General features: G+C 48.0%; 1 protein-coding gene across 1 annotated transcript in view; it reads right to left on the bottom strand.

Annotated features, from left to right (window-relative positions):
* Window positions 1–25,266, bottom strand: part of Pepd (peptidase D) — a 120,128-nt gene that overhangs the window by 74,472 nt on the left and 20,390 nt on the right. The window contains exons 5-7 of the mRNA XM_010631822.1: window positions 20,713–20,760; window positions 18,773–18,834; window positions 9,997–10,041 (exon numbers count right to left, since the gene is read on the bottom strand). Coding sequence (XP_010630124.1) covers window positions 9,997–10,041; window positions 18,773–18,834; window positions 20,713–20,760 — 155 coding nt within the window. The remainder of the gene's footprint in view (window positions 1–9,996; window positions 10,042–18,772; window positions 18,835–20,712; window positions 20,761–25,266) is intronic.

The raw sequence follows: 25,266 nt of genomic DNA, 5'->3' as shown, positions 1-25,266 counted from the left end.
AGACTGACCTGGAAATCACTATATAGCCCAGGCTGGTCTTAAACTCACAGGGATCCTCCTGCCTCAACCTCCCGTGTGCTGGGATTACAGGCGTGCACCACCACGCCTGGCCTCTATCAAATATTTTAAAGCTTGTAAGACTTTAGGTCTGATTTGCAGTTTGTAAGAAATGTGAGGGTAGAGGAACAAGCTAACCATCACCACAAAGGGAACTGCTACAGAAGTCCAAAAGGTAAAACACTCTGTAGTGCAACCAGCCCAGCCGCTCCAGGAAGCTGGCATTATGAGTATAATAATCCTAACAATGAGGTAAAATACGGGAGCCACGTTGGATCTATCAAGCACAACTAGGGAAACTCCTGCTTATGAATACTTTCTAACTTTCTTTTCAATATAATTATAATCAACACATAGTAATTATATGTATTTAGGAGGCAAACTGTGGCATTTCAGTATATGTGTACAATGTGTAATGGTCAGGTCAGGTGACTTCAGACACATGATGTCTCTATGTTGGGAACATTTAAAATCTTCCTGGCCATTTCTGAAATATACTATTAATTGCTGTCTATCATAGTTATCCCACTGTGCTATGGAATATCAGAAGTGATTCTTCCTATCCAATTGTATTAGGTGTTGTTCATGGTCTTTGTAGTTAGGCCTGTGATGGTTATGTCTGTACTGAATGTGCAGATCTTTTTTCTTGCCATTATTCCCTGACTAATACAGCAGAATAACTATTTAATTACATGTACATTGGATTAGGTATTACAAGTAATTTAGAGATTATTTCAGTTATATAGGTGGATATCTGTGCTATATTCAAATGCTTTGCTATTTTATATAAGGGACTTGAGCAGCTATAGATTTTAGTATACATGAAGGTCCTGCAACCAAAACCCCTTGGACACCACAGGGCCTTTGCACTGAGCTATATACTTGGCTCTTTTTAAAATGTGCACCTATTAACCATCCTTTCTCCATCCTTTCCTCCTCAGAACCTTTCCCAGGCTCAAGTTATATTTCCTAACTTTCATTAATATATGTGTGTTGCTCTTGTTATAATAAGAGTTTTTAATTGAAAAAAACATATTACAAACAGAAACTAAAATACAGATATGATTCCTCTACAGCTGATGATTATATAAGGGAAAAAAGATGGGATAAGTAAAAAAAATTAGGTATATTATGTATATGTGCTATATATGTATACCAACTCCCATAGTGAATATAATCATACCTACTACAAATACATACTAATAAAAAATTTAAATTAAAAAAATAAACATTTAACAAAGATAATAAAAATCTATATACTCGTGATGCTCCTAGGAGCCTCTTCTTAAGGTCCTGGGATGGTGACTGGACTCAAAGGAGCTGTCATCCTGGTAACAACTGAAGCATGTTTTCAGGCTCTTTCACCCCTTAAAGTTAGTTCCTTCTCCAAAAAAGTCAAAATTTGCCAATCACATAAACACAATGGAAAAGTTAAGAATCCTGACAAAGAAACACCGACAAAAGCCTGGGAATGAAGGCAGGAGTCAAGGGCAGGGACCCTCCACAGCCTCAGCTTACCAGTGGGAAGCAAGGTGAGCAGAGTTCACGACGTGAGATAGAAAGGAGGATCACGGAAAAGGGAAGCAGGGAAACATGAAATGAGCGCACCGTTAAAGCAAGGTGTGGGCAGGGTCGGCGGTTTGATTTTAATATTTTTTATACTGGTTTTGTACTAGTGGAATTTTCTATGCAGTGCACATACTGCTTTGATAACACTTTTAAAATTTTAATGAGGTACTGCCATCATGGCAAATATCCATTCATTCATTGCACCTTGTTATTAAGGAAGTGTCAATTTGATGTTCTTGGCACTGGTGAGGAAGGAATGTCCTTCCTCAGCAGAGAAAGCCTATAAGGAAAGCTATAATTCCTGCCATGGGGAATACTCCAGATGCTATGGGAAGGGATGACAGGAGGACACGTGCTCATCTGGACATGGTCCTGGTGAGGAGGCCTGCAACACTGAGACCTGGCAAATGGGCCAAGGGTTCTTAGTGCATCCCCCAGTGGCCAGCTCCATCCCTTTGGTAAAGGTGACCTATCTTTACTGAGCTCCTCTGTGGACATCTTTCCCTCTCACAAATGACATTCGGGCACCTCAAGATCAGCAAAGCCAGAGTGTCTGGCTGGCACCTGGCCCTCTGTCTAGAGGACATCCTTCATCCATCCCCTGTGCGTACTCCTTAGCAGAGCGCCCGCCCAGCATAGAGAACCCAAGGCAGCAAAGACAGCGGGGAAGGCAAGGGCCTCTGTGGGGTATGGACTCAGGCTGCTTCTCTGCCTCCATCAGACAGCCAGCCCTTGGGGACCTGAGGGAAGCAGCCACTGACTCACTGTCTCCATGACGCCACACAGTGGGACACCAGCCATTTGTCTCTGCAAAATGAGGCAGGCATCTTGCAGACTGCTGCCACCTTCCGAAGACTATAAGACCTTCTGGGTAAGGTAGAAAAAACAAACCTAGAAGCCCAGAAAGACGTTTTCCAAATGAACTTCCTCCTTTTCTTTAGGAGGCAGACCCTGAGGCCTGACAGGGTGCTGTTCATCAGGAGGAGGACTGATTCCAGGGCAGGACACTGACAGAATACTTGTTCCTGTTCCCTGTAGAGGGAGTGTCCAGAGACTCTGGAGGGACTCGCAGAAGCAGATCAGGCTCCCGGGGCCCAAATCCATTCACAGGATAAACTAGCGACCTTTGTGCCTCACTCCCCACTGCCACCCTCCATGGGAAGCAGGCCCCTGATCTTGAACACAGTGACAGCTACAGAGTGATAACATGGTGGAACCAGCCCCAAGCTGCCCCCTGTCTCTGCCACTCTGTCCCTTCTCTCCCTTCTCTAAGGCTGAGCTCTAGCCCATCCTCTAGCCATGGCTCTTGTCAACACTTCACACTCCCCAGCCCTGCGCCCACCCATCCCAAGGTCCACCCTGGCCTACTCCGTGCCTGCTCCAGGGATGGTAGGCAGATGGCTGCAAGTTCCTGGTCACCTGTCTCACCTGGCCTCCGTGCCACCTCAGCCATACAGGAGATCTGCCCTCAATGTCCTCCCCGTCCACCCCTCACCACGCTGACTCCTTCTCAGCAGATGGACGGACTCTGCTACTCCACAATGAACACAAGGATGGGCCACCATGCCTCTCCTGCCCCAGAGTCCCAGGGCTCTTCTCTCCAGGACATAGCCTCTCTTCCTCATGAGGGAAGTGGTGCCCTCCTCCTGAATTGGTCTGTCTTTTCCCCCTCCGCCTCTAAACACACACACACACACACACACACACACACACACACACACACACACACACACAGAGGCCTAGGATCCCAGCCCTACTTCTTCCATTACTTGCTATCTTCCCAGATACTCCATGGCCACTGAAAGGCCTCCCCTAGCTCACCCCCACCTCCACTTCCAGCCCAGCTCTGAGAACAGCTCTTATGTTTCATTTCAAACCTCTTCTCGTCTGTTGCTCCTCAAGACCAGTGCATGACCAAAGGTGGCCATTCCACCTGCACAGCTGTGCTCAGACCCTCCTCCTCTTTTTATCCAGACCCTACTCACTCTAGCTGTACCAGCCCCCAACCCCACAGCTGGGAGTCTTGAGGAAGTGCAAATCTCCATGTTCTCTTATTGACAACCCTTCAATGGCCTCTAGGTGTCCTCAGGATGAAGGTAAAACTCTACATGGTGATTTCCTGAGGCTTCACCCAGTCTTCTGCCTGGCATTTGCTCCTGCCTCTTTCTCCTAAGTGACCTCCACCTTTCCAAAGTTGCAGAAGGCCTCTCTCCATCTCCCCACCCTACACTAAATCCCTTCTCTGCATACTCTGGGCAGTCTGTAGGAATTCTCAGAAAGTGATCACCCTAGGAACTTCTATTAAGTCTCTTCCAAAAGTCCACAGCCCTGGAGGGCAGGGTCCCACCATGCCAGGACAAAATGGCCCACAGCAGGCACAAAGAAACTATGACTTCTGCTCCCACGATGGAAAATACTGTATTTCCAGCAAGGAGAGCTAATGAGGCTCCTGGGATAAGCCAACCAGGTGGAGTGGAATGCTGCTCAGCCTAATTGGGCAGGGCAGGCCCAGTGCCTGGGGCCCCAAGGCTTTCCCAGCCTGCACAGCAAAGAGACAGCCCACACTCTGGAGCCCCAAGAGCCCACACTGGAGGGCTCCCCACCCTGCCTCCAGCTGAGCACCATCCAGCTGGAGATAAGTGGAGACAGCATGGTCACCAGCTCAAGAAGAACCAAGACTGGATCCCCCACACTATGCTCTTTCACCAGCAGAGAAGGCTCAGGTTCAGCCCTCGGGGTGCAGAGTTCTGCTTTCTTTTCTGATTTCTGTTTGTGGAAAGTGCATATGAGGCCCCTACCTAATTTTCAGAGGGCATTTGTTTAGTCTCATTAAAATACAATTATAAAATAATAAGCATAATCTCAAACAAGATGCAGGCAAATTATTGAACAAAGGCAGTTTTCTGATGAAACTGGTCTGGCCAGGCTTTGGACTGGTCCATTTTAATCTCAGCTTGGAGATGTCTGCATGTGCTGACTTAATTATCTATCGGTGGGTGTTCAGGGTCTACAGCTCTGCCTAGGTGCCAGGCAGAGGACGATGCCACTTGGCTCAGTTATATCTCCAAGACACAAGCCCAAACACTATTCTTAAGATTACTGTGAATGCTGTGCATGATGGCACCTGCCTATAATCCCAGCAGTCTGGAAGGCTGAGGCAGGAGAATTGTAAATTGGAGCCCAGCCTGAGCAAATCTTGGTAACTTAGTGACACTCTGCCTTAAAAAACAAACAAACAAACAAACAAACAAAAAGGGCTGGAGACGTGGATCAGTGCAAAAGGCCCTGGGTACTGGGGTAAAAAGTTACTGCCGAAAATAAGACTATTCAGCACTCTGCCCAGTCTCTCTCTAACTGCTACTTCTGCAAATCCTGAGCAAACAGGGCAAAGAAAAGGGGATTCTCTGGCTTACTGGCCTCAAGGGAAGGGTGCTCAATGTTCTGCTCTGTTCCAACATCACCTGCCCAAGGAGGCATGGGGTGGCTCTTACAAATACGATCTGCAAGGTTGATATCCCCATGAGGGGACAAGGCCACCTTTTCCAGGAAGAAACAGAGGAATGAGGTCAGGACAAGACAGCACAGGGTGCCCCATAAGAATCTGGGACAAAGGAGCCTCGGGTTCTCCAGATAAGAGGAGTTGCCTGGAGTGTGCTGGAGCTGTGAGTGCCATCAGACTCACAGTCGCCAGCTCATAGCCACGCCTGTGAACACAGCACACAACTCTGAGGGGGCAGCTCAAACAGAAAGGCAGCAACACCTGCAGGAGGCTGAGGGAGCCACGGCTGCTGCCCCACCTCAGCCCCAGAGTCTTCCAGAAATGGCTGTACTGGGCAGAGATTTACTGGTGCAATCTTTTTTTTTTTTTTTTTCTTTTTCTTTTTCTCTTAAATATTCACAGGTCACAAAACTGCCTCTGGGCATTATACCCACGATTAAGACATCAATTAACTGAGGTCTGAATGCTCCGCTGATTAAAATAGTAGCAAGACAGGATGAAGTATTTCCAAAATCAGTCTCCAAGCATCAAAGTGCTACTGTGTCGAATGAAACTCATTGAAAGGGCCAGGAATTCCACCTCTCCTGGCGACAAATGTGTAGGGAATGGTTCTGCAGCCAAGAGTTGAATACCACAGGACTCCCCGCTTCCCCGACCATCCCTTCCACAGAGACCGAGTGATAGAAAGGTTAAAATCCAAAAACAATAAGAGGACAAAAAAGAAAAGGGCTGGGTGGAATTACATACCCTCAGGAGGCTCAATCAGTAAGTCCTGTCAAAAAACCAGAGCCAAGCTCACCCGTGAGCAGAAGCTGCCCAACATCCTGAAGTGCCCACATCTCATCTCCCGCCTCTGGCACACAGAAATCCAAGTTCTCTCTCGGCCCTGGGAATCCCATTTCCATTTGACATTTTCATTAAATGCAGGGTTAAATGCTTATTCATTAGGAGATGTGGATGAGCAACCTACTGGAATACGTCTCATATGAGCACCAAGAATCGAGGTCATCATTGACGTAGCTTTCTAATTTGGGACATGTTCGCCAGGATGCAGGGTCCTGGGGCACCTCTGCCCCTAAACCTAAACCATCAGTGCTTACCATCTCCTGCGCACACAGAAGGCAGGGAAGCAGAAATAGACATGTTACCCACTGCCTGCCTAATGCATGCAGGACACTTTCGCTCCGTGTAATTAACAGTTCTAAAACTGGCGTATGACTCAATTGAACACAGTCTCACTCAAAACCCAAGAAGGCACAGGCAATTGCTGATGTGCCTGCGCTTCAGTGACGCTTCCAGAGGTACTTAGCTGGGACCCAAGGCATCGAGCCACTCAACAGTATGAAGGCATCGCCTTTTATTTCCTTCCCTACCTTCAGATCAATTTCATCATCTGCAAAACAGCAATGTAGAACCACAGCCTCAATTATGGAAGTGAGATGCCGGCTCTTATTAAGTTTCAACTTTTGACCTACACATTCAAACTGTAATACCCAGCACAAGGAAAGCAATGATCAGTTATGATCTCATGTTTGTGGGGAAGAGTATGATTATAGAGGAATTTACAGGAAATCAAAAAGGCACTGCTTGAGAGAATGGAAAACAATAAAACACTCATACAAAGGAAATGAATGCCACCCAAACAAAAATGAAAAAGATGGTTTTGCCGTGCTGGGAGAGGCTGCTTGCCGCCTCCTAATCAGATGGGCTTGGGGAGGAACCCCACATTCCCAGCCAAGCTGCTAGCTGGGAGCCAGGGTGTGCATGGATGCCGAGGAAGCTCAGCCACTTGGGCCCTGCCCTCTAGACGGGCTACACCCTGACCTCAACCTGAGATCCACTCTGAGGGCTCCAAGAACCCTGTACTTCCAGGGGCTGACACCTGCGCAGGCCCAGCCTCCAGGGTGCTCCTCTGAGCCACAGGGGCCACACAAGATTCTGGAACCAACAGCCTGGGCTCAACCGGCATCATCTCTTCTGACATGTCACTACCCTCTCTGTGCCTCAGTTTCCTCATCTGTAGCGTGGAACAGTCAGAGAACCTATCTACTGTACCAAACAAGAAAACTTCTTGGAATCAGGTAGCATAGCACTGTCCTTTGTTCTGCTGGAGGGCTCAACGGGTGATATTATTAGGAGCATTTGACTCATGCCCTCATTCAGTCCTTGCTCCATCCATTACTCTGCAGGTGAGAGAATAGAAGCTGGTGAGTTGTCATATCCTCAGCACGAGCTACCACTGCATCTCCATTTTACAGATGACACAGCTGAGGCTCATGAAAATGAAGGCCACCCCGGGGGATGTAGAGTAGGGTTAGAACTCAGATGTGTCTGAGCTGGCAGCCACCCCCAACACCCGACCCCACCAATTTTCCCTCCACAGAAAGAGAGAAGGCAGAGAGAGCATTCCTGAGCCAGTGTCCAGCCAGGCATGATGGTGCAAACAAGCTGGGAGGCTGACGCAGGATTGCAAGCTTAAGCCCAGCCTGGGCAACTTTGTAAAACCCTGTCTCAAAGTCAAAAATAAAAAAAGGCTGGGCATTAGTTCAGTGTGAAGGCCCCAGGCTCAATCCAGAGAGACAGACAGAGAGAGAGAGAGAGAGAGAGAGAGAGAGAAGGAAAGACAGACCCAGTGCAACACTGAGTCATAATCTGATATGAGGAAGAGCCGCATGCTCCGGGAAATGAAGGATCTGCCCGCTGTTCCACCCAGAACCCTCCCTCAGTTTCAAGGGGAGGGCAATGCTCACTGCCTTAAGGGCAACCGCATCACCGTGGAGACCGGGGACCTATGCTATTAAAACATACCCCTGAGGCAGCAAGGACAATGTGACATTTCTGAAATCATTCTACTGCCATCAAATGCCAAATAAGTCCTCTCTGCTGCTCCGGTTAATAAAGTTGAGAGGCAGTCTTAGGAACGCAGACGCCACCTCAAAGCCTTGGAAATGTCACCCTAGTTAAAGCGTGCTTGCTCTGACGTGATGAACTAGTGGTTCATCCTTCCAGGACACAATGCAGCGTGTGCCCCCGCTGTGGTCTCCAAAGTGCCCCACTGTAAATCACCTCAAGGGAAAGTTACAGTGAGGCGACGTAAGTGTACCCAGGCCCATTCTGAGAATCCACAACCTCTGCCAAGGGGGAGGGTGGGCTGCAGGGAGGCTGAGCATTTGTTACTCTACATAAATGAGAAGAGGCAACTGTGAATTTAAACACACAGCCCCATCCTCAAGGAGTGTGTGCTCATGATAGCCCCTGGACCAAGACCAGGACTCCCAACAGAGGTAGGGTGCCGACTGGCCTCTATGTCTCAGGAGGACCAGTGAATATGCCTGTCAACAGCTCTCACATCTCCCCATCTTACTCAGCCCTCTCCCCTGGCACCTGCCACAGACTTAACCTGCCCCAAATAAGTCCGAGACCTGCCTCAGCATCTGCCCTCCCTCTAGTTCCTAGCTTAGTGATGTACCACCCAACTGTTTAGAGCAAAGACCTACAGCTGCTGTCTCTCCACTACCAAGCTGGTTCCTGCCTCTAGCTTTCCCTTTCAAATCTGTCACACCACTCCCTCCATGGCCACTTGGATCCCTGTAACAGCCTTGTCGTTGGCAGCCTGTTCCTACTCCTACAACTGAGTCTTCAATCACAGACCAAAATGATTTCAGGAAATGCAAACCATGTCCTCCTGATTCATTCTCTGAGGAGTACCCGTGTTTCCAAGATCTAAGATCAAGTGAAAACCCACACCAAGACAAGCCTAGCCACTGCCCTACTCTCCAACCACCCTCAGGCTCCACCAGACCGCACAAGACCACTGCCCTCCCTCTGGTTTCTTTGAATAAGTGCTGCCTTGGCCTGGACCATTCTCTCCTGCTCTCTGCTCCTGCATCTCCAACAGCCAACTCCTGTTCACATTCAGGTCTCAGAGTTGTCTCCAAGCCCCAAGGTTAGGTAGTTAGATCTCCATAAAGACAGGACCAGACGTGAGAAGGCCACACATTTCCCACTAAAGTGCTGGAGTGGCAAAGGTCCAGCCTTGCCTTGCCTCTCTTCTGCCTTCATGCTAAGAATAGCCTAATAATAATAATAATATGTTTTAGTTGGGCATGATGGTGTATGCCTGCAATCCCCGTACTCTGGGAGGCTGAGGCAGGAGTATCACAAGTTCAAGCCCAGCCAGGCAACTTAGCGACTTGGTGAGAGCCGGTCTCCAAAATAAAAGAGAAAGAAAATATGTGTGGAGGTGTAGAGGTGAGGATGAGTGTGGACGTAGCTAACTGCGAAGGACCTGGGCTCAATCCCAAGTATTGGAAAAAAAGAAAGAAAAGACGTTTAGCTGCTATAAAGAGCAATTCGATGGCTTGCGAAGAAAACTAATGGCACGTCAGAGTTGGAGGGCCAGTTCCAGGGCATAGGGAGGCCATGCCCTACCTGAGAAGGCTTGCCCTCTAGCTGCCAGGCACTACACTACAGGCAAGGGTTACCTCAGAAAGAAAGAAGGCAGCAAAAGAACACTTGTCAAGATACTTAAGCCGTGTGAGGAAAATGTGTTCACCTTTGTGGCAGTGGGGTTGTGTGTGATGTTTACATCTACACTTTCACTATCCTTTTCTGAACTGTGTCTCTCTACTGGGCTTAAGCACAGTGGGAGTTTTTGAAAGACTGAAATTAAAGGAAACAGTAAGTAAAATTTAGTTGACAGTCAGGTGACTTGTGCCCTTTTGAAAAACAAAACAACAAAAGCCTCAAACAAAACAGACAGGGCTAGGGGAACAAGTTCTAGGACTAGCTTTCTGAGTGCGCTCAGTGGGGTGAAGGGGACTGCCCGGTCTCCCACTCTAGGAACTGAGCACAACAAGCAGGACACTCACCATTCCACGATCTCTGGGTGAAGAATGGTGTTGTTGACGTTGAACCTGTGGAGAAAGAATAAACCAAGCCCATTAGTTCCATGGTCTATCTCTCATTCAGGACATATACACCATGACCAAGAGAGGTGTCCAATCTCGTTTTCAGACACTGCCTTGATCAGTTGCCCAGGCTGGGCTTGAACTTGGATCCTCCTGGCCTCAGCCTCCCAGAGCTGGAATTATACACATGTACCACTATGCCCAAGCTTGGTCTCTAACCTTTTAACTGCCTGATGCCCTGACCTGCAGAAAGCCTGCTGCTTGCTTACCATGGCCAACCTGGCAGACTGGGCCAGGACTCTCAAGTCCAGCGACCTGGAGCTCCCCACCCCATACTGGGCAGATGGCAGAGCCTCTTTACTAAGTACAGCAACACATATATAATGGGAGCATGATAAAGAAGAGAGATAGAAAGAGACGGAAAGGCTATTTGAAATAAATAATGGTTGAAAACTTAACCATCTTGATGAAAAACACTAATCTATGTATCCAGGAAGCTCAATGAACTCCAAGAAAGGTAAATTCAAAGAGAGCCACACCTTAGACATAGTTTGTTAGTACTGTTAAAGACAAAGAACAAAGATGGGAATACACGTGAAAGGGAGCCGTGCAGACTGCAATGAAGACACACCACAAAGTAACTTGAATCTACACGAAGAGAAAAGGTCACTGAGAAGGTAACCACATAGGTGACTATAAAGACAGTTTAAATGTACTATTTTTATTTTTTTGTCTCTAGCTTCCTTTTCTCTCATCTCACTTAAAAGATGATGATATAAAGTGATAATCGCAAATTTGGGTTGATAGGCACAAAATGAATAAAGACTCAGTCTGTATCCATAACAGCAAAAAGGGAAAGAAAGGAAATGGAGATATATTGGGATAAAGTTCTTGCATACTATTGAAATTGAGTTCATATAAATACAGACCATTTCTATAAGAGTAAGGGGTCAACTGTAATTCCTAGAGCAATTACTAAGAAAGTAACTAAAAGAGAAAAAAGAATAAGAAGGGAATCAAAATGGTAAAATACACACAGAAAAAAAGCAAAACAAAAGTTCTGCCAGGAATTTAGCTCAGTGGTTCCACAGCCTGCCTTGCAAGCATAAGGTCCTGACTTCAATCCCCAGTAGCAAAAAAAAAAAGTTAGTTACCGTATGACCCAACAGTTTCATATGTAGGGAAATGAGAGTATATGTTCATGAAATTCGTACATCAACAATCATAGAAGCAATATTTACAGCAGCCAAAAAGTGTTAAGTAACCAAGTGTCTATCAAGTGATAGACAAAATGTGTTAAATATCCATAAAAAGAATACTTTTCCACCATAAAAATGAGCAAAGTACCGATTCATGCCACAGTATGGATGAACCTTGAAAATATGCTAAGGTAAAGAAGGCAGACACAAGCAATGATGTACTGAATGAGTTCATCAAATGTCAGAGCAGGAGAATCCATACAAACAGAAAACAGATCACTAGTTGCTTAGAGTCAGGGAAATGGAGGAATAGGAAGTGACTGCAAATAAGTACTGTAAAGGTTTCTTTTTGGGTGATGAAAATGAAATGACAGCTGCACAACTCCGTTAACACCCCAAATCTATTCAATTGTACACTTTAAGTGGTAAACTGTAAGGCATACGATTAGTCCCAATAAAAGTGTTTTTAAAAACATACTGAACTATGCACATAATGAATTTTATTTTACATGCAAAATTTATTTCAAAAAAGCTGATTCAGAAAAAATTGACAGAAAGGAAATTTAGCTTGAGATTTTCACATTCCTCTTGTAGTGGTAAAAGAGGTAAACAGAAATTGAGAAAGATGTAAGAACGATCAATACAATTAAGCAACTTAACTGACATATACAAAACACTATAGCCAACAACTAGAATGTGTGCTCTCTTCAAGTATACATCATTTATTATAATAATCATATACTAGAATTTTCCACAGATTTCAAAGAGTTGACAGAATTTCTATTGATCAGAGTAGAATTAATCTAGAAATCAATGACAGAAAGGAAACCATACAATCCCAAATTGTTTAGAATTTAAACAACAGACTTCCAAATACCCTCTGTTGAAAGATAAAAGTCACAGTGAAACTAGAAAATTTAAAAATGAAATCTTAGAACCTATGAAATGTAGCTGAAGCAAAGCTTAGAGGAATATTTAGAGCCCTACACATGTACAGTAGAAAAGAGCACTAAAAACCAATAACCTAAGCTTCCATCTCAAGAATGTCCATTTCTTTCTTCCCAAGAAATCAGAGAAAGAACTAAAACCTAGAGATATGAAGGAAATCTATAAGAGCGCAAATTAATGAAATTTTAAAAAAATGCTACAAAGACAAAGCTTTCGATAAGATGCACATAACTGAGAAGGTGGCCCCAGGAGACAAAATGATTCCAGGACACATCTCTGACACAGGAGAGCCACACGTGACCCAGAACTCAAGCTACTGGTGAGTCAGCGGGGAACAATGAAGTGGCCCAGTAAAGTACAGGTCTCAGCAGAGTAGCCCTGGAGAGCCTTCAGCCCTCTGGCTCTAGGCCTGCTCTGTCACAGGCCAGGACTCCACACCAAGGATGAGCAGGGTAGTGAGCTTCTGTCCTGCAAGCCAAGGACTCTCCATGGTCTCAGTGGTGGTGTTTGAAAGCACCTGTGTAATGCCACAGTTGTGAGGCTGGCAGCCAGATGACCAAAAGGCAAAGATGGGGTGGGGGGGCAAACACACACAGCAGGCTAAAGGGACTTCTGCTCTGAATCCTGACTACACAAACACAGCTACCTGATTTAAAGTCAAACTAACAGCTACGGAATCAAAGCCCTATTGTGAAATATCAGAGATACTATAGGCAGAAAAGTGGTTCAGAGTGAAGAAAAGAGCAGCAGATGACATACACCAAGATGACAAGAGAGATACTATCTCCCAGGTCACCAAATGTCACTTTGAACTTAGGAAAAGAAATGACGTATCTACACAACAGCCAGACAAACTGGCAAAATTCCACTTTACACAATATCTTGCATACACACACACACACACACACACACACACACACACAAGCAGCTAAGTGACAGCACAGATACACACACACAAGGCACATGCTCAAACACACAAACATGTAGACAACAGGCACATACATACACGTGAACAGATAGATCTAAGTCCTGCCTTATCCATGGAAGGATGTGTCCCAAGACCCCCCAGTGGATGCCTGAAACGGTGGACAGGACAGAACCCTACGTATACTATGGTTTCTCCTATGGCAGTGATGGCGAACCTTTTAGAGCTTTCAATGCTACAAACAGCCCACTGCAGCACAGGGGGCCATGGGTTCCCCACTACTGTAGAGTACATGTATAAATATACATATTTAACTTATGATTAGGTACGGTAAGAGATTAACAACAATGAATAATAAAATAGAAAGATTATACTAATATTCTGTCATAAAATTACCAGCATTGGGGCCATTAAGAAAAATACTTGAATATAAACAGTGGATACCATGACAGTGGATCTGATAACTAAGATGGCTACTAATGGATAGTACTAAGATGTCTACAGCATTGATACACTGGACAAGGGGAATAATTCATCTCCTGGGCACATGAGTGCAGGAATGCAATTGAAAATTTATGAACTGTTTATTTCTGGAATTTTCCCTTCAATGTCTATGAGCATATATTAATCTTATGCAAAATGACAAATCCCACTAATGGCTGTGAGAGTGGGAGGGTTCTGTGGAAGTGGAGGGTGATTTACTGGTGGGCTCCCAACCTAGGGTAGACAATGACAGGTGAACACGGTGGGCCTGACCCACTGTATGGGGCTCTGGCTTCCTCCCCAGAGTTTCCAACCCAATGAGGGAGGGAGGACCCCCACACATACACTCCACACCACACATCCCCCCTGCTAAAGGGCTGGGGCAGGTTCTACTGTGGAGATTCCATGGGCCATAATTTAAAAACTGCTCCCATGAAGTTAATAGTAACCAGAAAGCCATGGTGCCCAAACCACATACTGGCATTTTGTAGTAATTGTCAAGTTTAATAATGTCCTGAGTTTTAAAATTCATCTTTGAATATTAATCCTCCTGCATTAACAACCCCAAATTCAGCATTTCATATTTAACAGCTTATTTAAATGGAATTAATTTGTAACCAATTGTCTTCAAGTATGCAAGGCAATTTAAGTAAATGCCAAAAGACGAGAAATATGCTTATCCTGAATAACCAGCTGATGTAAAATATAGACCATATTTCTCCCTTAGACAATGGCATAACGTAAGTGTCCTCTGTAACTCTCCTTTCCCACCCAGGCTCTGGGACACACCGATTCCACCTCCTGCCAGGGGAGCAACCCATTATGTGATGTGAATTTGATGGGTGGGTAGCTCCCAGCTCATACCACTTGGCCCCCCGAAGACCATCTCTATGCCTTTGCGGTCAAAAATCCTTGTCTCCAGAAAATCTGCCCTAAAATCTACCTCCTCAGAGCTAACAAAAATTTGTTCATGTCTGACTTGGTTCCCAGGCTGCAAAAACCAGTGTTCCAGGGAGCCTTGGTGTCCGAAATCCATAGGAAGAAGTCCCCAGTCCTTTTCATGGCAGGTTTCTCCTCTCCATCTCAGCTCCTCCCAGCTCCAGCCCAAAGACAAGTCCACCACCAAGGCCCCACCAGCACTTGCAAACTTAAAACCCCTTAGTCCCACCAGAGCCCACACTGGGACTTTTCCTTCCAAACCTTCCCTGGACCTTGCCACTGTTCCAATCAGGCTAAGCATGGAGCTGTGGCTGGGCCAGACGCCATTCTCAGCTCAAAGATTGCACAGGCTGCCCCTTCTGCTCCCTTTGCCCCATCAACATCATTACACCGAGCTCTTTGCTGAGCCCTAGGTCACAGGGGGACTTCTCTGGCCTCCTGCATGGCACCATCCAGCCTGCCTCTGATTCCCCATTCCCTCTGCTCCTGTCTGCTGCTATCCCACTCTGAAACCCCACATATGCCTTACTATGGGCAGCAGGCAGCCTGGCTCTGATCCCAGGAGACCGAAAATGGTCTGGGGCCAAGACTAAGCCCACATGGGACAGAATCTGAGTCAAACAATCCTTAAAAGGCACATTTGGAAAGAAGGTCATGATCAACTGCCCAGCTAGACTAGGGTCCTGAGGGGCTGTGATGGCTGGGTAAGTGAGACTACTGTTAGCCCTCTCCTCTCTGCAGGCCAAGGGAAAAAGGTGGCCTAAGGGGTCTATCAGGACAAACCATTAACTTCCATTAAAGTGAGAGGTCAACTGGATGCGGTGTCTACAATCCTAGCACTCTGAAGACTGAGGCAATAGGATCACAAGATTGAGCTGGTGATGTAGCAAGACCCTGCCTCAAAATAAAAAAAGCTGGGGATACAGCTCAGTAAAAGGTTCCAAGTTCAATTCCCTCTAACACACACACACACACACACACACACTGAAACAAAAATAAAAGATCCCAGATGGAATAGCTTCATAGAGGTTTAAAAGAGCCAAAGTAAAAGTGTAAAAGTTCCGGGAATAAAAGAGCTTCATCAGGGCAGTGAGAGGTGACTGGGGACAGAACAGTCGAGTATTAGAAAGTAGGACGACAGCAAGATTCATCTTGCTTAGAAAACAAGCTATTATTATCCCCAGCAAACAGCTGGAGAGGCACTTGGCAGGTGGGTGAATGCGGCTGCTGAGCCGCAGTGGCCCTCAAGGACAAGGTCTCTTCCTAGCTTGGCACAGAGGCTGGGGGTGGTGGAACTGAAGTGCTGGAAGCCCAGGCCGTGGGAGGCAGGGGGCTGAGCTATACTCCGAGTCTGAGAACACAGATGTGACTTTCTGCAGGGAGGAGCTGGGGGCACCTGTGGGCAGAGCCCAGAGCCCCAAGTCAGTGTCAATGGCATGCCAGGCAGGCAGGGGGCACCTGCTGAAGCCTCCTGTTCCATGGGGCAATGTGAAGTTGGGGTTAGAGGGTGACAGAGTGAGATATGAGCCCAAGATAGGAGGTATGGGAAAATTTGCCAAGGATGGAGAGAGGAGGGGGTACCACAAACGGGCCAGGACACCCAAGGCAAAGAGACAGGTGCAGGGGTCTCCCCTGCAGCTAGTGAACCAAGTCAGACACTTTGGCCATAGCCCATCACCAGGCACCAGCATGAGGGGCAGACTCTCAGCCCAGCCCACCAGAGCCCCCACCTGGACTGGACCATGGGGTACAGATGGCGCAGTACATACGCTGGGGGAGATGGTACAAAATTAAGTCAGTCTTGGCTCTCTAAAAAATGTCAAGAGCAGGACATGGTGGCATATATAATCCCAGCACCAAGAAGCTGAGGCAGCTGGACTACAAATTGAAGCACACCAGGCAATTTAGCAAGACTGTCTCAAAAAAAAAAAAGTCTCCAAATGCTGCCTTGGTGTAGGATACAGAGCACTGGCTTCTCATGGACTCAGAAGCATGGGGACCAAAGTTGAGGTATGCTTAAGGGAGAAAGAGGTCAAGCCAGGCATAGTGGTGCACACCTGTAATTCTAGCTACTTAGGAAGTTGAGGCAGGAAGATCAAAGTTTCAGAACAGCTTGGACAAACAGGGCTTAGAATGTAGCACAGTGAGTGGGTGCTTGCCTAGCACACATAAGGCCTTGGGTTCAATCTTTACTGCAAAAAGGGAGGTAGTCAAGAGTTCACAGCAGGGAATCCTCCTAGTGGGGTGGGATGAGGCCACCACTTCTGTCCCCCACTGACAAGGAAAATGGCCCTAGGGCAGCCTGGGGACCCAGCTGCCTCTCTTGGTGAGATCTCATGGAGCAGCCAGCAGAATTCTGCCTCAGGGGCTATAACCTGAGCTTCCACCCAGGACTACGTCTGCCACACCACCCCCAAGGAGCTCAGCAACCTCCAAATCAGAGACCTCTGGAGGGGGCAAGGGGAGACCCCATAGCCAAGATGCCCTAAAGCTCACTGTCACCCAAGAACTGGTTATCAGCCATGCTGGAGTCTTCCTGGCCACTGCACAGATTGGGAGACTGTGGCCCATGGAGCACTGGGATTCAACTGGGGCTTGATGTGGCCAAGTGAGTCCTGAACACCAGCTGTGCACAGGCTCTGGGTAAGCACAGTCTCCTGTAGTCCTCAAAACAAGCCCAAGACATGCTTCACTTGGGGGCCAAGATTACAGAGCTTGTCAGTGAAGGGGCCACCTCCTCCACTCAAGGTCCTTCCCACGAGGCAGAGACTCAGGTAGAGGCTGGAGGGACACTGTGGACAGTCCATGATGTTAGCCAAGGAAGGTGAATAGGATGATGGAATACAGGTGCCTGGCAGAACTGGGAGGACATGCAAAGGCCCAGCTCTGGACGGGCAGCGGCCACTGTGCCCACGTCCCCTTCCAGGGCCTGATGAGAAGTGCAACTCGTCGGTCAGTGTATCTGTGAGCTGGACTAATCCTGCTGGGTCTGGTAAGCAGGGCCATTCTGGGCAAACTCCCGAGAGGATGCGGCGATTTGTGTGATGAAAAGAAGCAAACCTGATACCTGGTCCCCTTACCCCATTCCTCTTATCACTGGGGAAGTGATACATATTCATGAGCTCATAATCCTTTCTAATCAGCCCTACAATGCACATACACACAGACTCCTGCAGCTCTGGCTCAGACTTCACTATAAAGTGCTTCCTCTGTCACTGCCTGGGTCCACTAAAGGACAACAGAGGACACAGTTGCTGCAGAGACTGCATGGGGGATACTGGGGACGCTGGCGGCCCAGGGCCCAGGGCCCAGAGCTTGAGTCGGGGCTGTCTGCTGTCTATGCTCAGCAGCCTCGAGGAGCAGGGGCCTCTCCTCTCGGGTGCGCTGGCAGCAGTGTCAGCCCAGCCACGCAGGCTGATCACCAGCTGGCCCAGGGACACACACAGCTGGCAGGAAGCTCTCCTGGGCAACAGGAGATGAGAGTGGCAAGGAGGTAGATTTGCTGCTCACCCTGTGCCCGGTATTGGCCCTCCTTCCTGGAGGAGCCGAGAAAAGGGGCCGCTTCCGGAGCAGGGACTGAGGGCTCAGCTCAAAGCAAACCTGGGGAGTCAGGAAGGGACAGGGGACGATACCTGGGACTGAAGGAAGAGACACGGGAAACTGCTGAGAGTGCAGCTGGGAGAGGTCGGTGTCCAGGGCTCAGAGGAGGAGGCTGCATGGCCAGGGTGTGGCACCAACGAGAACCCCAGAGCTCCAGGCTGGTGTCAGAGAGGAAGAAGACACCCCTGGCCATGCACAGGGGCCAGGAATCCCTGGGCACTTCTACTATAGTCTGTGGCAGAGAAGGCACCTTCCTTCAAGTCAAAGGTGGGGTAATTTTAGGCAAATTAGTTTTTTAAGCATTTTCTCAAAATGCCAAATCAAATCTTTTTTTTTGGGGGGGTGGTATTCATGATTGAACACAGGGCCTTCATACTGAGCTACCTCCCCAGTCCTTTTTATTTATTCATTTTTATTTTGAGACAAGGTCTCACTAAATAGCCCAGGCTGGGCTCAAACTTGCAATCCTCCTGCCTCAGCCTCCCAGGGTGCTGGGATTATAGGCATGTATCACCATCCCTGACATCAAATTCCGTTTTGGAATCCTCTTTTATTTCATGCCTTGTGTAGACACAGGGCAAGACCCGCTGACAAAGGTGTGAGTGTGTGGAGGATGGACTCGGTCCAGTGCCCCAGGACTTACTTGCTGATGCCCTCGAAGGAGGCCTCCCTGCAAACACTGCCACTGTCCGTGTTCACACCACGCTGGGGAGAAAGAAGGGGAATGAGAACACACAGAGTCACACAGGGCCACACAGTGTCCCCACAGACTACCCAGGAGGGGCTGCCTCCTCTGCTCAGGCTCTGGACAGGCAAGAAGAAGGAACGCACAACCCAGCCCAGCAAACCCTTTCCCTACTACAGTCCCCAGCCCAGCAAGCCTTCAGCCAGGTAACTCCAAAACAGGTACTCTTGTCTAGGCTATGGCTTGAAAAGCAGAGGACAGCAGGGCATTGCGGCACAGGCCTGTAGTCCCAGCATCCTGGGAGGCTGAGGCAGGGAGATCACATGTTCAAGCCAGCCTGGGAAACTTAGTGAAATCCTGTCTTAGAATAAAAAATAAAAGGGCTAGGGATGTACTTTAGTGTAAAGGCCCTGGGTTCAATCCCTAACACCCATGTGACACACACACACACACACACACACACACACACACACACACACACACACAGTGTGAAGTCCAAAAGAGTACAGCCAGCCCTCTATATCAACACATTCTGCACCCACAGATTCAACAACTGTGATTTGAAAGTACGTAGGAAAAAAACTGCACCTCTACTAAACATGCAAAGGCTTTCAAAAATCTTGCTATAGTTCCTTAAACAATACAGTGATACAGTGTAACAATTATTTACATAACATTTACATGGTATTAGATGATATGAGTAAATACAGGTGATTTAAGGTGCACAGGAAGATGTGGGTAGGTTATATCCAAATACCATTTTATATAAGGGACTTGGTACCTGCAGGTTTAAGGATCTGGGGAGCAGGGAGGGGTCCTGGAACTGAACCCACAGTTACAGAGGGATAACTATCAAATTCCACCCTTCCAGGGATGTGGGACTGTCACCAGGCAGGACTGTGGAGAAGCTGTTAACGCCCCCCTCTTTCCTAACTGTAGGGAGACTCCATACAGAACTGGACAGAAGTAGAAACAAAACAAGAGGCTCACAGAAAAACATGCCACCCTACAGAGGCAAGGCATTGTAAGTCACCATTGCTTTCTCAAGAACTTTGGATCAATTGATCAAAGTCTAATTGTATACCCAAACAAAACTCCAGGCCATCTTTGACCACAATCATCTAGTGTAACCCTCCCTTTTAGCCACCAAAACAACAGAGCGGAAAAGAGAGACCAAGTGCTAAAAAAAAAAACATCATCAGCATCATCATCAAGAACTATTCCTGTAAAAATCAATTAACAAAAGAGAAAGGGCCATTCTGGGAAGAAAGAGGGTTTTATATATGAAATCTCAAGGGCAGAGGACAAGACAGCATATTCCTCTCTGAGATATTCCACGGCCCAAGTGCCTCCTAAGCCCTGCCAGGCACCAGGAGTCCACTTTGTACCCCATCTGTGCCCCACAGTTTGGCTACCTGAGGGCAGATGCCAGTGGGGTGTGGGGTGTGTGTGTGTGTGTGTGTGTGTGTGGTTCAAATTCTAATAACAACTGAGGAGATGTGGAGTGGGACACACTGACATTTTACATTCACAAAGTCTGTGTGCTTAGCCCAACTCCATATCTAGCTGGATTTTAATCCTTAGAGGAGGATGTTGCCTTGCCCATGGCCTTGAGACAGAGCACAGCACAACCCAGGGAGTCTTAAAGGCAGGATCAGCATTTGAACTAAGTAAGTATCACTACTTATCACCAATGACAATTCTTCCCTCTTTTTTTTTTTTTTTTGGTACCAGGGATTGAACTCAGGCCCTTGTGCTTTCGAGGCAGGCACAGTGCCACTGAGCTACATCCCCAGCCCTCTATTTCTTAATCCTCCTCTGAGGCCCAACAATGGCAGAGGCAGGCCACTCCCTAAAACCCCACCCCTGTACCCCATTCCAACACACCAGCCACTTACCAAGGTGAGGAGGACAGAGGGGTTCTGTGATGTCAGGACGCTGGCGATCTGAAAGGTCAGAAAGAAAAACTCACTTTTAAAAAACTAGAAACACTCACACAGAGGGGTGTGATGATGATATATACCACCACTTAGTGATGGCACACGCTTATGAAATAGGTCCTTAAAACAGGTGGTGCTATTGTCCCCATCCTGAAGATGAGGAAACAGCCTAACAGAATCTGAAGGACCTCTACATCTACACGGTGAGCAAGCAGTAGAGAGGGCTTCAAATCTAAAGCAGCCACTCCCCACCATGCGACCTGCCCCTTCACCCTTTGGCCTCCATCCCACACTGGGCTCTCCTCAGGCTACTTCCTCCTCCAGTGCCTTTGAGAGCTCACCTCACCACACCTCTGCAGGGCTCCTCCCTCTGCCTGGAATCCCCTCCCCTGACCCTAACTCTCCATCCTCCTACTCAGGACTGAGCCCCAGTCTCCCAGGCAGCCCAGTCACCCGCTCCTCTATCGCCCCACTGGAGCCCTCAATCTCCTACCCGTAGGAAGGCATCCACCGGCCGGCATCCGCTGTGACACCAGTGCCCCAAGGGCGCTGACCACCTTGCTGGGGGTGACTCCATCCTCTCCTGACCCTCGCCCCTCAGTGTGCCTTGCATCTTAACTCCTGCACGTCCCACTGTGTCTGAGTCCCTGCAGCCCCGACCCTCCCCACCCCCACCCTGCCCCAAGTGCTCTGACACTCTCCACTCGTGAGGGTGGGGGCCACAAGGGAAGAGCTGTGGTGTTAACAGACTGACTGAGCTATCACCACCAGACTTCATCCCACACATATTTAAAGTGGGCATTTTAATAAGTTTTGACACATGTGTATACAGCTTTTTAAGTACTGAGATGCTCCCAGGGAAAAGCTGGAATATACTGAAAATCATAAAAAGATAAAATGCACCTGCAGTCCCATCCCCAGAGACATTTTAGCTTTGCACATAAAAAACTGAGATCTGTAATGACATTTGGATCATATGAAATTACATGCTTCACTTATCTCCTGTCATTAAATAGTCTTCAAACACACAATTTTTAACAGTCACCACCCATGGGGATGATAATGCTCAGTAAGCACTTGATTACAGCCTGAGCCAATCATCCTACACACATCCTCTCACTTGACCACCCACGAAGATATGAAATAGGTCCAATGTCCAGACCTCACAGATGCCACAGGCAGCTGGGTCAGAGAACTCGCCCAAGTTCACAGATAAGAAATAGCAAAGGCCAGATTTGAAACTGCACTGTATAACAGTCTTTCTTAATGGACACAGCCTAATTCATTTATGCATTCCAGTATTGAGCACCTAAATTATTTCTAACGATTAGCTATCAGAAATAATACTGTGATGAGGATGGTTGGGATATAAGGCTTTATTTCCTTAAATTTTAATTCTTTAGCTAGGGGTGGTCTATAACCCCAGAACTTTGGGAGGCTGAGGCAGGAGAACCACAAGTTTGAGCCCAGCCTGGGCAAATTAGTGAGAGCCTGTCTCAAAATAAAAATGGCTGGGGATGTAGCTCAGTGCAAAGGCCCTGGGTTCAATTTCCAGTACTGGGGGGAAAATTTACTTCTTGTAAAAAGACAAAGAAACCAAATGTGACTCAGTTGAACAGCTGTGTGGGTCCACAGCCATATACTCTGTCAAGGTTTATGATGCCCAAGTACTGAATATACCAACCTCCCTAACCTGCCTGAACAGCTCTGAGGATGACTGAGCCCCTCAGCCTCCACCTTGCACAAAGGAAAGGCTCAGCTGAGTCCCTCCTGGAGGAGGGGGAAGCTCATTAAAGGAACAGAGCCACACGTGTCAGGCCCTGGGTGTGTTGTTTGGTTGATGTGAAGGGTCTACATTCATCAGCACACAACGACTCCATCCTTTACAGCGGCAGAATCAGAGAGCGAGAAGGCACTTGGGGATTGTATCTGCTATTGTCCTTGGGAGAGACGAGCTGGATAACTAATGTGCGGGCTGATGGTTTTTCTCTCCGCAATGACTCTCCGAACGTGCTGGTTAGGAATAATGGAAGAGAAAGCTGCCCTCGCCGGCTGCTCAGACGGATCGAGGTCTGACACGGAGAGCAGGCTGTGTCTGTGAGCCTGGACAGGGCAGCATCTTTTACTGATCACAACTGCCTGAGTGGGCCCTGGTTACCTCCACGGCTGCAAAGCCTCTCCCAGACCAGCTCCATCCGCCTTTCCCCATGGAGACCCATTAGCGCTACGCTCTCATTACACGCCATGATGCTGGGCCTCAAAAATTAAGGGAACATGGCACAGCTGTGCATCACTGGCTTGAAATGTAGCCCCAGCACACGACAGCTCTGTTCTGTCAACCCAGGGCCTCATTTCCATGGAACGGTGGCCACTGGGGACCCATCAGCTCTCCCCAACCAGGGCTGTTAAATGGCCCTGCCTTGCTACAAGCATCGGTCAGCATAGATCTCCCGGGTAGCCTGGCCTCCCAGGTGGGTCGTGGTGGATGGGCACCTGCAGAACTCATCAGAGCCCTGAGGGCCTGATCCTGCCCTGGGGACAAGCAGGGGCTTCCTACAGACACCACACATCTATCCAGGCTTCATGCAAGCCTGTGGGCACTCTGAACATGGACCAGACAGGCTTTTCCCAGTGCAGCCCAGAAAGCCCACAGGGTCCCAAAGTGCAGGGCTTCGCCCTGCAGGCACTGGAGCTCTTGAAAATAAACCATCACTCAGGGCAGTCTCCTGAAACATTAGTGCACACTAGTGGCCTGACACGTTTTTGAAATGGAGAATTTGTTTCTAAAATGGAAACATCACAAACAATATGGATGTGCAGCTACTCTGGAATAAGTGCAGAATCTAGCAGCCCCGGGACAGCAATCTTGTAGCACGGCAGCCCTTCAAAGGAAGGTGGCTCTCCTCGGTCCCATCCCTCCCTGATGTTTCTCCACACTGAGGCTGAAAGGCTGGCAGCCTCTATCCCTGTAGTGTGGCGGTTGCTTCTCTTTCATTCATCCTGCCTGCATCTGAATCCATGGCTCTGGCACTGTCATTTGCTCAGTGCCACAGAGAAGACAAGAGCACAAAACACACCCTTCACCTTGCTGCCTCCCAGCTGGTTCAGAACACAGGCCCCTGCATGGGGGCTCCACAGGCCCTGCCAAGGGTCTCCTGATGCCTCCTTCTCTGGGAAGCTACCTTCTCAACAGATCAACTTAGTTTCCCCATGAAGAGAAAAGAAACCAGAGAGACAGGCTTCCATTACATGTTATACCGAGTGACCGGCCATGGCCTGGGGTAGGGGCTTCCTGCCCTTTTTGAGAGGAGACAATAATCCACTGCTTGTTGTCTGTAATTTGCCAACGTGGCCAAGGCAGCCCGAAGTTAGATGGGGTTGAGCAGTGTGGAACCAGCCTGGGGACCACTTCACTGCCACCTTCTGTGATGGAGCAGGCTTGGGTGCCTCCCCGCTTCCCCACACAGTCCAGCAGGTTGCACTTTGGGGCAGGTTCTATTTTGAACTATGTGAAACCCAAGGTGCATGAGATCCTGGGTCACCTTGACCAAAATGTCCTGTAGTGGCCCCCCATTTCTGACAGGGCAAGGGTAGGGCTGGAGGGCACAGCCTCAGCGGTCTGGAGGTCCTGGGAATACATTCCAAGGCTTACACCCACCCCACCCCACCCCGAGCTGTGGGACCCAGCACAAGGCCTTTCACTTGTCAGCCTCTGCCTCCTCAGCTGGAAAAGGGGCTAGAGCTGCAGCTCATCACAGGACAGGGTGAAAGGATGAAGGGATCCATGTACATCACTGATGTTTCCAGGACCTGCAGGTGCCACCTCAGAGTGAAGCACTTGTCCCATTGTTAACACAGCCCTTGCTGCCAATGAGAATGGCGAGCATAACAATAACAGACTGATCAACATTGACAGTGATGATGATGGGGCGCAGCAGATACTCCAGACCCCTAAGGAGATCCGGTCCTTTGAATCTACTGAAGCCTTCATTTAAAATTCTGGCTTATCAATAAAGATTAAGAAAGAGCTGGTATGAGGGGCTGTCATTCTATACTATCATTAAGGACTTCCCTGTTCTGACACCTAAGATTTCCTCTGTGGTCCTGCACCTGGAGACCAGCTCTCTTCCATATCTCCCAAATCAAAGTATTAATGGAGTTGAATTTTCTCCCAGTTAGAAAGACGAAAATGTCAGCTTGGGGAGGCTGTGGCCCATAGAGGACTCTGACTCAGCAGCAGAGGCTGAGATAGACTTATCCCAAGTCCCTGAGACAAGTTCCGTCCCGGCTGCTCCCTCCAGGTTTCATACCAAGGAGGATGAAGAGTGAAGGCCCCAAAGGGCAGTGACATTAAGGTGCTTTTTATGGGGGTGGGGATACCCCTGACAAAGAAGAGGATTGGGAAAAAATTAGAATAAAGGATGAGCAGATCTCTCCCTCTGTAAGACTTAGAAATATAATGTAAGTGGCAAATGACCTCATCAGGGGCATGGAAATTAATGTTCAGTCTAT

The sequence above is a fragment of the Fukomys damarensis genome, unplaced genomic scaffold (genome assembly GCF_012274545.1).
Source record: "Fukomys damarensis isolate Sample0158 unplaced genomic scaffold, DMR_v1.0_HiC HiC_scaffold_19, whole genome shotgun sequence".
Lineage (NCBI taxonomy): Eukaryota > Metazoa > Chordata > Mammalia > Rodentia > Bathyergidae > Fukomys > Fukomys damarensis.
This window is presented reverse-complemented; position numbering and strand designations above follow the sequence as displayed.